This window comes from Amaranthus tricolor, chromosome 2, assembly GCF_026212465.1.
Source record: "Amaranthus tricolor cultivar Red isolate AtriRed21 chromosome 2, ASM2621246v1, whole genome shotgun sequence".
Classification (NCBI taxonomy): Eukaryota; Viridiplantae; Streptophyta; class Magnoliopsida; order Caryophyllales; family Amaranthaceae; genus Amaranthus; species Amaranthus tricolor.
In genome coordinates, this window is record NC_080048.1 from 13956816 (window position 1) to 13972156 (window position 15341).

General features: G+C 31.0%; 2 protein-coding genes across 2 annotated transcripts; both read right to left on the minus strand.

The window, feature by feature from the left end:
* Positions 1 to 11730: 11730 nt before the first annotated feature.
* On the minus strand, positions 11731 to 13674 carry LOC130805559 (uncharacterized). Its single transcript, XM_057670337.1, has 4 exons — positions 13623 to 13674; positions 13083 to 13538; positions 12545 to 12913; positions 11731 to 12357 (listed from the first exon to the last, which is right to left on the minus strand). Exons 2-4 carry the CDS (start codon positions 13107 to 13109, stop codon positions 11731 to 11733), a joined length of 1023 nt encoding a protein of 340 aa, XP_057526320.1. The 5' UTR covers positions 13110 to 13538; positions 13623 to 13674.
* On the minus strand, positions 13109 to 14452 carry LOC130805560 (protein ALP1-like). The gene is made up of 4 exons (XM_057670338.1): positions 13931 to 14452; positions 13623 to 13848; positions 13186 to 13538; positions 13109 to 13135 (listed from the first exon to the last, which is right to left on the minus strand). The coding sequence occupies exons 1-4, from the start codon at positions 14450 to 14452 to the stop codon at positions 13109 to 13111; spliced, it is 1128 nt and encodes a 375-aa protein (XP_057526321.1).
* Between the last annotated feature and the right edge of the window lie 889 nt (positions 14453 to 15341).

Sequence of the window (15341 nt, forward strand, 5' to 3'; positions counted from 1 at the left end):
CAAAAAATACTTCAAAGGACCTAAATCCTTCATCTTAAAACAATCACAAAGATATGCCTTAAAAACACGTAATGCAGCGGAATCATTCCCAGAAATAATAAGATCATCAACATATACTAAGACATTTATCTGAATTTTTGCCTTAGTGTATGTAAAAAGAGAATAATCAGAGTAGGATTGAAGAAAACCATACTCTTTCAAAGCCATTACTAGCTTCGCAAACCAGCACTGGGGAGCCTGTTTCAAACCATACAGAGACTTTCTCAACCTACATACTAAGAACGACTCAGAGCATTCAAATCCAGGGGGCAATTTCATGTAGACTTCTTCATCAAGATCACCGTATTAGAATGCGTTATGTACATCCATTTGATGAAGTTCCCAATTCTTGGATGCAACTATAGCCAAGAAAGTACGAATCGTTGTCATCTTTGCAATTGGAGCGAACATTTCGTTGTAGTCGATCCCTTCTTGTTGGTGATTACCGAGCACTACTAACCTAGATTTCAATCTTTCAACCTCACCGTTGGACAAGAAGTTTGTCCTATAAACCCATTGACAACCGAGGGCCCGTTTTCCTGGAGGGAGAGGTTCTAATGTCCATGTACCATTTGCCTCTAAAGCCTGAATCTCTTCTTGCATTGATTTCTGCCAACCAATACTTTTCATTGCTTCTTTAAAAGATTTTGGATCAGTACTATTAACAACAGTAGCAATAAACTTTCGGTAATTTACAGAAAAATTATCACAATGAATATAATATGCTAAAGGATACGGTGTACCTGAAGGACGACCCGAAGACGGAGCCGGGAGAGATGAAGACTGACTTTTAGCAAACACAGTATGAGTTACATGATCACGGAGCAAAACAGATGGATACTTCTTGCGAAATCCACGGCCCAAGGCCTCAACGGACTGATCAAAATTAGTCATCAAAGGTGGCGGTTCAGCTTCATCATGGACCAGCAAAGGCGGCAGTTCAGCAGCTCCAGCAGTGGGCTGGGCAAACGCAGCAGGTATTGGCTGCGGTTCTGACCCAGCGCCCGCTGGCTTTTCAGCGTGCTGATCAGAACCGAGGCCATTGTTAGCTAGTACTCTACCTGCGACAGTTGGGGGGCGCTGGTTCCTGGCTGCTGCGGGTTGCTTGTTTCACCTGTATTACAACCTCCCACTTCACCATTAAAATCATGCTCATCCCCCAACTTTACACAATCATCATCACAATCTCCATAATCTAAAAAATCCGCATCAACACCCACACTTTCAACATTACTAGATTCAATATTAACATCTTCCGGACAACAAAACAGAAATACATCCTCAATAAATTTCACATCACGAGAGGTAAAAAATTCCTTCAAGTCAAGATCATACAAATACCATCCCTTTGTCCCAAAAGGATATCCCATTAACACACATTTTCTACTTTTACTAGCAAATTTATCCCCCTTCGTTTTTTGATTGTGAGCAAAGCACAAAGATCCGAAAGTACGAATGGCTTCAAAAGCCGGAGGTTTATTGAAAAGTATTTCAAAAGGAGTTTTATTTTGTAGAATTGGAGTAGGAGTTTTATTGATCAAATGAGCTGCAGCAAGAATACATTCCCCCCAAAAATAAATAGGCAAATTAGCTTGAAATCTCAAGGCTCTCCCTACACTCAATATGTGTTTATGTTTTCGCTCTACCGTCCCATTTTGTTAAGGAGTACCCACACAAGAAGTTTGAAAAATAATTCTTATTGCCCTAAAATATGCAAGCAAACATTTAAACTCCGTGCCATGATCACTTTGAACAATTTTAACAATTTGAGAAAATTGTCTATCAACCATAGCAATAAATGACATAAACATTTGAAATACTTCAGTTTTATCAACAATCAAATAAACCCAAACAGCTCTAGAAAAATCATCTACAATAGTTAAAAAATACCGAGCTCCACAAGAGGACTCATGTCTATAAGGACCCCACAAATCACAATGTATCTTTTCAAAAATTCGAGAACATTTATTGTCACTCAAAGGAAATTTATCTCTAGAGTGTTTAGCGCAAAAACACACTTCACAACCTTTATTTAGACTACTCTCACTACTACCGATATGAGGAAGCAACTTAACGACTTTCTCGGACGCATGGCCCAACCTTCGATGCCAAAGTTCCAACTCTGAAGTAGCTTCAATTGCGGACACCACCTCGGGTTTGCTAAAATAGTACAATCCATCTTGCCTAGCGCCCGTTCCGATCGGATCCTTCATTCGGTCCTGTATAACACATAAATTAGAATCAAATGTGACATTTGTATGCAAATTATCATTAAGTTGTGAAACCGAAAGTAAATTACAACTCAAGTTAGGTACATAAAGAACATTGTGCAGAGTAATTGAATTAGATAAACGAACCGAACCCTCCATAGATGCAAATACAGTATCTCCGTTAGGTAAACCAATAGGACAATGAGATTGACGAACATCAAATAACCAAGATTTATCACCTGTTACATGATGTGTTGCACCTGCGTCTATAATTCAGGAAGAGCTATCAAACTTACCATTGAGACGATTTTCTGGTATGGTAGCTTTACCAAAAAAATCCCGCAATTGCCCTCCACTGCTCGGATGTAAAGACTTGCTCGTTTGACGTGGCAAGAGGATTTGAAGCCGCCACTTGTGGTGCTTCAGATCTGCTGCCAGATGTGGCGTTAGCTCTCACCACTCCACGACCTTGCCCATGTGCTGCACTTGATGATTTACCACCTTTATCACTCTCGGACCACCCCTCCGGGTACCCAATAATCTCATAACAATACTTTGCAATGTGACCCCTCTTTTTACAGTGAGTACACACTTGCAATGAGTAACAATTTGCAGTAATATGACCTGGTTTCTTGCAATAATTACACACTGAAACTGACTTGTCTACACGACCTCTTCCTCGACCCATACCACCTATACGAACCGCAAAACCTGCAGCCTGAGAGGGTTCCTCTTTAGCACGATCAAACCCACGGACCAACTCTTCTTGAGTCAACTGTTGATATGCTCGATTAAGAGAAGGCAGTGGGTCTTGGGCAAGAATATTTGATCGGGATTGTGCGTAATAATCAGAATAAAGGCCAAGCAAGAATTGTTGTAATTGATCATTCTCCCTACGTTTTTCATGCTCTCTACCTAAATTACATTCACATTTACCACACTTACAAACAATTAATGGTTCAAGCTTAGCTAATTCATCCCACAATACTTTTAATTTACCAAAATAAACAGCAATAAACATCGTTTTTGTTTGTTCACAGGAATTAATCTGAGATTTCAAGTGTTGTATACGAGGGCCATTAACCACACAAAATCGTTCTTTCAAGTTATCCCATAGACGCTTTGCATTATCATAATTAGAGAGCATAGATTTTACCTCGGGATCAATGGTATTCATTAACCATGATACGAGCATGTATTAAACGACCACCCAATCATCCTTTGTTGCCGGCGGTACAAAAGTGGTGATGGTTCTATCGAGGAAGCCAAACTTCCGTCAGGATGAAAGTTCTACAAAAATTGCGTGTGCCCAAGCATCATAATTGTCTAATTTGAGACGAACTGGAGTAATAAAATCTCCCGGACGATCATGTGCGCCAAGGTAAAATGGGTTATTTGGTTGAATTTGTGATGGTGGTGGTGGCGGTGAGTTATCATCATCACCGGCCATTACTACGTTTTAGAGAAAAAAAAAATTAACCTGCTCTTGATACCATGAAAGAGAGGGATGCGTGAAATCTTGTTTTCTTGTGTTTTCTTGAATCAAACGATGGTTTTATGTGTTCAAAGATATCCTAGTCAATCAAGATCTAGGCAAATAAGGAAAATCGACTAATCTACCCCAAAATACAAGATATTTACACAATGAAAATATCCTAATCAAATCACCTAAGGATATTAACAAATATTCCCATATATTTCCATAATATTCTCGACAATTTCGCAATAGTTTTCTTTAGTTATAATATTATTATGTTAATCAATCAATTATACTGATACTAGATCTATGAGGCTTTATAATTTAATTTGGGTTATGAAAACATTAATTAACCTATATTATAATCAATTAATTAGAGCAAAATTTTGATAAAATGGAAGGGAAAGGAGACTAAAATTAAAACAAGAATATTTAAAATCCATTGTGATTGCATTAAAAAATTTAATTTAACTACTTAAATACATCCATAATGAATACTTGAATATTTGTTGACATTAGGTGATAATACGATCAAAATCAATATATGACAACCCGATACAACATAATTTAATTTATAACAGAGTTCGACGGCTCAAATAATCTGTGGAGTTATGATATTATTTAAATTAGTTTGAACCCATGCTATGTACATATAATCTTAAAAATATAGAAACACTTTTAGGGACCGTTTGTGTATTGATAACGGAAACAATTAACTATTTCCCTTAATTTGTGTTTGATATGGAAAATTGATAACCCTTACCGTTACTTTAGGATAACAATTTACCCATTTTATTACCTTTACGGTCCGTTTGGTACATGGTATTAGAGGGCGGTAATGGTAATAAAATTAAGTAATAAAAAATTTGGTTGTTTGGATGCCTTCAATGGTAATGGATGGTAATAAAATAAGGTAATGAAATTACCAAAAAGGGTCATTTTTATTACCATCAAACAACCTAGTATTAGGCAGTAATGGTAATGAAGTATTACTGTAGTAATAAAATAAGGTAAAGTTGTTTCGTGCTGAAGAAAAAAAATAATGCAGAAAAAAAGGTAATGTATGTAACTATCCAAAAAAATATTATTATTAAAATAAGAATCATTAGATAGAATAATTTAGATACAATAATGCTTTTAGATACAAATATACAATAATGAAACTAAGAGTCATTACCAGTTTTTATTACTAACAACCAAATGCAATCAATGGAATATTATCTTCCATTACCATTCTTTAGTCATGCACACCAAACAAAAGAATCTTCATTACCAATTCTCATATCCATTCCTTCATTACTATTGCCATTACAATAATTCATTCTCATTAATTCATTACCATCAACCAAACGGGCCGTTAGAATAATTGAGAAAACATATGCCCTTTCCCTCAAATCTTTCCTTCTCTCATCACCAGTCAGGCTCTCACTATAATTTTCTTCCACCACCACGGATCTAACAAACCCATCATACACTATTTTTTTCTCTTTACTCAATTAAACATAATAAATGAATTTTCTTACTGATTTCGAGATATATCTCAACAAGGAAAGCGTAAACAAGTGTTTCTCTTACATTGTTATATCACACATATAACCACAACCATTACTTTTACCTTTAATGCTCTTTATCAATTTCCTTTTCCTTATATTTTTTCTTTCCATACCAAACACCCCTTAGTCTGGAAAGAAAGATTTTCTTTTTATTCAATTTTATAAATTGGTTTTAGAGTGAAAAAAAGCTAATATGATTATAACATGTGTAACTTAAAATAGCACTACATTTTACAAAATTCTAAAGTAAATTATGAGTTATATAAATTTCACATGAGACTAATAAACAAACATGTTGTATGTTAAACTTAGAGAGAATAGAAAGAAAGTAAAGTGAATTACGTAAAAGCCTAAGTTTTACTCAATTGCAATTTGCTACATTCACATTGATGTAAATCCATTAATTTTTTTCACACCATTTTCATCATGTCATATTTTTGAAATAATATTAGTATTTAAACTTGCTTGAAACCCGTGCTAAAATTAGATAATCTTAAAAATATAGAAACAATTTTAGTTCAAAAGGGCATATTCTCTTATCATATTTCCTTCAATTTTTATTACTTGCACCCTAATCCAATTTAACATTGTTCATCATTTTATGGTATTTTACAAATTACGGATATTATACCAGGAAAAAAAACATAATCACATGAGATCTTATTTTATTTGTCTTGTCGCATATTTTCATAATATCAATTTTTTAAAACCTTAATTGTATGTAACTCTAGATAAAAACAATACGACAAACGCATTGGCCTGCGTAATGTCTGGTGCAAGTAAAAAAAGTCCTACGAAACGTAATTTCATAAATTGTATACAAAGTGAAAAAAAGTTAATATGACTGTAACTCTAAATTTTACAAAATTTAAAAATAAATTATGAGTAACATTACCAATTTAAAAAGCACAAAGCATTTTTATAGCCACTTTTGTAGCTAAACCTGATTAGTGACAAAAAAGATAACAAAACGCTTTGTCGCTTGAAAGTTTGTCGCCAAAAACTATTTTTGTCGCCGTTTTTGTTCATAAGTTGGCGACAAAACATCTATTTTGTTGCTATTCTTGTCGCCAAAAAGGATTTCGTAAAATAAAAAAAAAATTGAATATTGTTATTATTATTTAATGATAATAACAAATATTCAATTAATTTTGTATATATAGAACATACTAAAAATGTAAACTTAAAAATAATAATATATTAAAATTAACAATCAAAAAATAAAATTAATATTTAATAAAATAACATATATTACAAAAAACTTCATTCAATACAAAAGTTTATTTACATGACATTTGAATAACTTATTTTACAAAAAACTAAAATATATAAAAAGATATAAATGTAAATAAAATTAAAAATTTGAATAATCTTGCACATACTAAATGTAAACTGCAATTTGAAAGCAACAAGAAGTTTAGGTTCATTTCTATAATATTGAGAACTCGTAGTCAATATAATTGTATTCTTTTGGCAGTTTTTACAAACGTAAAACACAACAAAAAAAAAAAATAAGAGTATAGTAAAATGGTTGAATTGTTTCTAACTAAAACTTGTTTATATAAATAAAATGTCATCAAATGAAATTTTAGAAGGTCAATAATACAAAATTGAGAAATAAATCTCGACATATAATTGTTATTTGTTGCATACAAATATGATTTATAGAACTAAATTTCAGATAGATATAGTACTAAAAAAGGCTTGTGCATGTGCCCATTAGTTTCATCATTCTATAATAAAACTAATTTACAGTCTATCCGTTTAACAATATTATTTATATTTAATTTAATATTTTATAGTTTTTAAATATAAATTAAGTCTTAACATGTGTTCTTGTTTAGTCGAATGCTTACACGACTTAATCATGAACGGCAGCTATGGAGTACATAGTTTAGTTGAACTCTTATCTTTCAGAAAACGCTCACCAATAAGATTTGTTAAAACAACTTCATTACTATTAATCATTTGAATGTCATGCTCAATGTATTGCTCATCTAATTCTATTATTGGTTGTGATAATTTACGATGCGATAATGGAATAGATACATGTGTTAAACTCTCAATTTGATTTGATATAAGGCCGCAATTCTATTATTTCCAGATAATTAATATAGTGATCTTGTTTAAGCAATTGCATCTGTTGCCACAGTGGATCATATGGTTGAATACTTTAATCCATATTTTTAATGGATTTAAAAACCTTCAGAGTTAGTTAGTATTGCAGCTCCATACTCTTCCATCATTATATTTATCCTTCACCAGTGTTGTTTTTGTCCAATCGAGACATCCAAATATTAACTTATTATATTATAGTTGATTAATTAATTCAGGTATATTTTTTGATAAATTAATTTCAATTCTTATATTATAGTTAAGCATCTCAAATTATATTATAAGATAATAAAAATTGAATTTGTATGATTTTGTCTTAAATTAACATATTTAACGCTAAAATTAATTCATATCAAAAACTTAGTTTTACATGTTATTGTTATAAAAATTATTATTATATCTTTAGATATCATTATATATATATATATATATATATATATATATATATATATATATATATATATATATATATGTGTGTGTGTGTGTGTGTGTTTTTACTTTTCTAATAATATAATAATTAAAGCCATGTAATATAATAAAATTAACCTTACCTTATTTAGTTTGATAAATATAAAAATTAACCATTTTGATTATTTCATATGGCAGATCTTATTAAAAAATCTTTTAAGTTAATTGTATGATCATTAACCATTTCGATTATACTATGTGGCACATTTTCTTATAAAGAAAACCTTTAAGTTGATTGTATGAAATTTAGTTCAATTAATACAACAATTAAATAATTTGATTGTTCTATGTGGCAAATTTTGTATGGATGCCAATTGGCATGTCGAATTTTTCAATCTTTTTAGTTAATTGTATGATTAATAAATATATAAATTAACCCTTTTGATTATTTTATATGGTAGATCTTGTAAAAAAATCTTTTAAGTTAATTATATGATATTTAGTTTAACCTAAGTATGATGTACGTCTCACGATGAGGCCATCTCATACCAAAATTTGTGTTGTATGATTTATGTCCTGTAATAAAATAAAATCAACTTTACCTTAATAAGTTTAATAAACACAATAATTAATCAATTTGATTATTCCATGTAGCAAATCATCGTAAAGAAATTAATTATTTTAGTTAATTGTATAATATTTTGCTCAATAAATATAACTATTAGTCAATTTGATTATTTTATATCAAAAACCTTTGTAAGAATGCAACATGAAATTTTCAATATTTTTAATTAGTTTTATGATTTTTTTTTACTATTTTCTTCAATTCTAATATTTTTGTGTGTAGAAATATTAAATACCATATTTTAATAATACAGGTACATTCTCATTTATTTCATTTATTTTTTGATAAATTTATTTCGTTTCTTATATTATACTTCTATATAGTTGATGATCACAAAATTACACTACAATCTAATAAAACAATTTTGGTTGATTTTATTTAAGAAAAAAAATTGTATATCATTTGGTCATAGATTAAAGTACACAAGATAATTTAACCTTTAAAATTATTTCATAATGAAAACCTACCATCACTAAAAACTAAATGATTTATATACATAAAAAAATTAATTAATCATAAATTTATGTTTAAATAATGATATAATTATGATATGAGTTAATTATAATTATTAGCATTTACCTAACATAGAAATAGATTGGTTTATATCATTTGAAATCTGAACTTTGAAATGAACCTTTATTAGTTAATTATCTCAATTTAAACGAGTTATTTATTAATGAAAAATATTATTATTAGATTAGATATCTTTTGGGATAAGATTGTTGATTTGTTTTCATTATAATTTATATTTATTTTACATAATGTTTTAATGCTGTAAATACTAAAGCTAACTGTATTATTTTTCAAGTATAAATTAAATTTGTTGGCTGCTACCGTCAATTATATTAATTATTCGAAACTATCAATAATAGATCAGTATTTGTTTGATTCATTGAAAATAATTTCACCTATTATTTATTTTTAAATAAATCCACCTTTACTCGATCATTACATTACGTTGAACATATACATACATATATATATATATATATATATATATATATATATATATATATATATATATATATATATATATATATATATATATATATATATATATATATATATATATATATATATATATATATATATATATATATATATATATATATATATATATATATATATATATATATATTAATGGAGTCTAACCTATACTAAAACTAGGGGTTAAAGCTTATGCCATAATAGCCTACCATGTAAATGTTTGTGCTTTTAGTAATATTAGGCCATATTTATTTTAGTAGAGTTATGATAAAAGACCTTAAAATTTCTTATGAACAATTTGTTCATATCCTAAGAAAATAGGAGGATAATAAATGTTAGTGGACTTTAATATTTTACAATTTAAGATCAAACACTTACTTTCAGATAACTTGACTGAATTAAACTGGAGTTATGATACATATTTTTATATTTAGCTCCACTACAAAAAATACTTCACTGTTATTTGAGTCTTTGTATTTTATATATAAATGAATTTAAATTCGTAAATCTCAACCATGTTATGGAGTATAACTATTCATTTATTTATTTAATCAACGAATTCATAAATTGCTAAAAAGACCTAGTAGGTTATGGTAGGGTTTTTTAGGGCACGGAAACGCTAAGGGCACGAAAAACGCTAAGTTAGGAGTTGGACGAAAACTGAAAAGAAAACAAGTGAAATGAGCCAAAATCAACCAATATTAGCCAATCGGGAATCTATTGTGACTTGTTAGAAAGCTTTATCCGTTTTGTTAGACCTAGATTTTATATCTTTTTGCCCTAAATTTATCTTTATAAATGCTCAATGTGTTACCTAATTTTCTTAAGCTTATTGTGGGTCTAATGTCCAGGGTTATCATTTATTAAATTTCTTTTATAACTTATGTTCCATCACCATGCTTTTCTTTTATTATTTTCCTTTGTTATAGGTTTTCTTATATTAATATAAGTGAAAACCTTAGGGTGTTATGTGATGATATTTGATTATTTTCTTATTGATCCTTAACGTCCTATTATTATGTGAGAATTTGATGATGAATTATACTTCTTCCGTCACTATGATATTGAACCATTAAATTTAATTATGTGAGAATTTTTTAAGTCAAATGGTGCTATTTTAGAGGGACGGAGGACGTAGACTTGAACTCGGGATCATACAACAAACCTTGATCAACACGTCACATGTATTTTCTTGATTAATTACAGCACGATAGGATTATGAGTGTGTTTGGCAAATAGTTTTTGTTGACTTTTGGATATTTAAAGTGTAAAAAATTTGGTAAATGACTTTTAACATAATAAAAGTCAATTTTAAGCCTAAATTAAAAATCAATTTTGAGTAGTTTTTCATTGGCTTCTTTTGACCTAATTTTTCTCTAATAAACAATCAATAGCTAATTTTCAGTATATATCTCTATAATAGTTGACTTAAACAACAAACTTAACATTTACCAAATTAGCAAACACTTTAAAATAGTAAAACTAACTAAAGTTCTGGCCAACAACCATTTGGCAAATTGACTGTATATTTTAAAAAAATTGATAGTGTCCCGATGTCACTCACTTACACTATGTTCGGATAATAACTTTTGAGAGAAAAGAAAGAAAAGGAAGGGGAAGGAAGAGGAGAGAAATGAAAAACAATGAACCCTTATTTGTTTAGGAGGAAAGGAAAGAGAAATGAAGGGAATGAAATAGAAATGAAAGAGATAAGAATTTTCCGGTCAAATCTTTTTCAACTTTGAAATGATTAATACCTTAGCATAAAACATTCATCTAATCCCTCAAAATCTGTTCCCTTCAAATCTCGTCCATTCCATTTTGTTATCTAAACAAGGAATTTCTTATCCCGCTAAGTTTCTCTCATTCCTTTTCCTTCTTTTCTTTCACTTCCTTCAATTCAAACACACTTAGGGGGTGTTTGGTATGGGAAGAGAAAATGTAAGGGAAAGGGAATTAATAAAGAGGGGTAAGGGTAAAGGTAAGGGTTATGGTTATATGTTGTTTGGAATAACAATGTAAGGGAAACACTTGTTTACGTTTCCCTTACTTATTGTTTGGTTTGTCACATAAGTTGATATTTTTTGTAATAATTTACAAAGGACATTTTGTCATTTTTGTACAAAAATTAACTTAAGCAAACATTAAAACAAGATTTCTTTGATAAAACTCAACATAGTTCAAGCCTAAATAAGATAAAACATAGCAATTTGCAATACTATTATGCAAGTATTCAACTAATAATCTGCAAGCACATACTACAAGTTCAACCACTAATAAAAACATCTCAACTCATGTCTTTTTAGAAGACTGCTTTCATTTTTTCTTAAGAAGATCGAGCACATATTGTTTCTTGAGGTTCGAATGAGCTTGATAAAAGATGCGAAGCTTGTGTTCTTCAGCAATGAGAATTGTAGCTACTTCTAAAGCTTCAGAGGGTGAGATGCCATCTAATTTCATAACCTCTTCCAAGACTTTATTCACTTTTTCATCCATCTTCTGCTCTCTCTCCTCGGCTTTGGCCCACGCATTAGCCATTGTGCCAAGATTAACATTAATATTATCAAAAATTTTCCCGAAATTACTTGTAGCTTCATGAAGAGAAGAAACCAAATTATCAACATCACTTTGAAGATTTTTCTTTTGTTTCAATTCCTTGAGCTTGGGTTCTTTTGAAGATGTTGAATTATCATTCTCTTGTTTAATCGAGCGCTTCTTGAATTGTATAGAGTGAGTAGTTGACCGACTTCTTGAATCAGCATCATCCTCCTCATCACTAGCTATGAAAATTGACTTCTTTGTAACTTCAACATCTATGCAATTGATTGCTTCCACAAAAGACTCACTTTGATCACCCGTGGCCTTATCTTTAGCATAAATCTCCTCAAGGATGTCATAGTGAGGAAAAGGTACCCCATACAATCCTTTAGCCTTCTTATGAACCTATTCCAAAACAAAAAATAAAATATTGAAGCAATCATGTGGACTGGTACAGTCCCTGCTCACAATCCTAACAGACCCTACTCTCATGTACATTGAATAAAGTCAAATCAACAAGAAACAAAAACATACGAGTAGACCTTTTGCACAATATTCACAAAGTAATGTATAAAAGATCCCAGAACTTTACCTTTGCCCATTCATCGAACACTGCTCTCTCTACTTGCAACATCTTCTTATCGGCATCCCATCCAAATCCCGAAGTAGATAACATCTCAGCTAGTGCACTGTATTTCTCTGACCAATGTTTGATTCTTGATTCAATGTGCGGAAAAGCCTTCAAACCACAACTAGGAAGCTCACCATTAATCAACTCTTCCAACCTACTCATGTAACAATTTTTAAAACCGCCCTCACCTTTCCACTTAGGATCAGTAGACAATTGGTGTAAATACTTTATAAGCATCGAATCTTCTTGACATGTCCAAAAGCGCTTATTCTTGCCCCTCCCTCTACTACTTCCCTCTTGGCTAATGGTATTCACCTCCATTTCAAGTACCTGCAATATACATATAAACTAAAGTGAAATTATTTTTATTTTGTCAATGCACAATAATGAGAAAGTATCAAAAACTAGAAATGTATGAATTTTGTTCTTAAAGAATCTATTGGTACGATTGTGTGGCAGACGTAGCATTCAAACAATTAAACAATCATTTAGTACAAACCTTGTCTAACTCTTGCCCTCCAAGCATTAAACATATCTTGAGCTAACGTATTTCTATAATTAGTCCATCGATCAGAAGTAGCTATTGTAGTAATGTATTCAACTTCATCATCAGAATCGTTATCGGAATTGTCATTACTCATATTCTCTTCTTCTACATCATCTGTGGGCATCACTTTCCTTATTAAATTATGAAGTAAACAACAAGCCATCACAATACGTCCTTGAGTTCGAATAGGGAAAAAGGAGGGGCTTCTAAGTATACTCCATCTCCCTTTAAGTAACCCAAAACATCTTTCAATTACATTTCTTGCTCGAGCATGCTTCATATTGTAATACTCTTCTGCAGTTTGTGGTTGTCTATCTGTCCATTCCTTAAGATGATATAGTTGCCCTCTATATGGAGCAAGAAAACCCTCACAGTTTGTATACCCCCCATCGACCAAATAATAGTTACCTTCAAAATTATTGAAATTAGATGATTAAAGTGAGTTTTATTAACTATATAATTCTTATTTTAATAACTACATGTTAAATTTACCTCTAGGAACCCTAAAGCCATTTGGCCTAGTGAGAGCATTGCGAAGAACACGCACATCGTGAGCAGAGCCTTCCCAACCCGGAAGAACATAGATAAATTGCATGTTGGGTGCACAAACACCCAACACATTCATAGCAATGGTACCTTTTCTTGTCCGATATTTACCACGACCTTGGGGATGTACAGTTACATTTACGTAGGTACCATCCAATGCTCCTAAACAATTCTATAAAATCAAATAAACAAAATCACTCTTATAAATACACGTAAGATTATGGGTAAAAATTAGATGATTAAGCAACTAGTACCTTAAAAGGTTTCCACCTTTCGTCTTCACATTCTTCTAATATTGGTGTGGGCTTGTAAAGCAAATGCTCATGCAACTTAAGTATAGCCCTCAGACATAAGTTGAATTGCCGACTCACGATCTCTCCACTTCTTTTGAAAAAGTGAGCAATAGATCTATTTTTTTTATGGTGAGCTAAAGTGTACAAAAACATGGCAACTATCTCATCAAGAGACATATTTTTTGTCCGAGTGAGGCCTGAAATCTCCTTAAGCATCTCACAAATAATATTAAAGGTTTGTCTATTAACCCGAAGTTCACTTTTGCAATGCACATCACTTTCTTGTATTAAGCGATGCATAATTTTTAAGCACAATATTTTTCTATCTCTTTTACTTTGGATCAATTGAACACCCCTAACTGTAGCAATACTTGTCATATACGAAACCCAATACATCATAAGAACTACAACTACATTTGTTACTACCAATTGAATTTGTTTTAGACGTCTTTTTCTCCGTAAGGATTGCATAATTCGATCCATTTATGAGAATTAATTAGAAGCTGTACAACAAAAATTAGACTCAAAAATCAAAATCAAACAAAATTTTTATGGTCTAAAACAACATGTGTATTGGCTATTTCAATCATAAAATGCAGTTATAACATTCCGAAATCAAGCAATTTTATTATAAAAAAATCATTCACCAATTAAACTAAATTAGAACCAGAAAACCAATTGTACTCATTTTTCAACAATTTGCATTAGTTTGCATATAATAAAGAGTAGAGCATAGCGATCAAGTTTAAGAAAGGAAGAGGAGAAACCTGAATTGAAGAAACGAGAAAAAGCGGAAGGTAAGAAACTACGATTGGAAATAGCCTTTGTACTCCGTTGACCCAAACACTTATCGTTTTATCTCTGCATACAAAAGAATATACAGAATCAATGAAATCTGACGAAAGAGACATGATTGAAGTTGGAAGGAGTAGCAGATCCAAGTGAAAGAGACATTGCCTTTATCGATTAAATTCAGCCCTTTCAACTAAATTGAACAAAAATTAAAGAAAATCAAACACTTACATGACCTGTGAAGACTGAAGAAAGAGAAGTTACTCTGCCATAGAAGACGCAGAAATGAAAAAAAATGAAATTAGAGATTTAAATCTGATAGTTCAGGAAGAGGAGAGGAAAAATTGAAGGTTTTATGGTCTGGAATTAGGTATCAAATACAAAATGGGCTGAAACAATGTTACCTCTCCATAATGAGCTGAAACATTTGAGGGGAATGGGTTACTTGTAGGAAATGGATTGGGTTTCTAATTTTTTATACCAAACAAATTATAAGAGATTGGGTTAATCCATTCCATTACCAAACCCTTAAAAACCCATACCAAACACCCCCTTAGAGTTTAAAATCAAATATTTCTTG

What these genes read in the sequence shown, in the direction of transcription:
- LOC130805560 (XM_057670338.1), bottom strand. Translation starts at nt 14,452, where the DNA reads ATGGATCGAATTATGCAATCCTTACGGAGAAAAAGACGTCTAAAACAA. An exon ending in TGGCTTTAGGGTTCCTAGAG is followed by an intron (nt 13,539 to 13,622) that starts GTAAATTTAACA and finishes ATAATTTTGAAG; the next exon opens with GTAACTATTATTTGGTCGAT. An exon ending in ATAACGATTCTGATGATGAA is followed by an intron (nt 13,136 to 13,185) that starts GTTGAATACATT and finishes GACTAATTATAG; the next exon opens with AAATACGTTAGCTCAAGATA.
- LOC130805559 (XM_057670337.1), bottom strand. Translation starts at nt 13,109, where the DNA reads ATGCTTGGAGGGCAAGAGTTAGACAAG. An exon ending in GAGGGCAAGAGTTAGACAAG is followed by an intron (nt 12,914 to 13,082) that starts GTTTGTACTAAA and finishes TGTATATTGCAG; the next exon opens with GTACTTGAAATGGAGGTGAA. An exon ending in TGTTCGATGAATGGGCAAAG is followed by an intron (nt 12,358 to 12,544) that starts GTAAAGTTCTGG and finishes GTTTTGGAATAG; the next exon opens with GTTCATAAGAAGGCTAAAGG.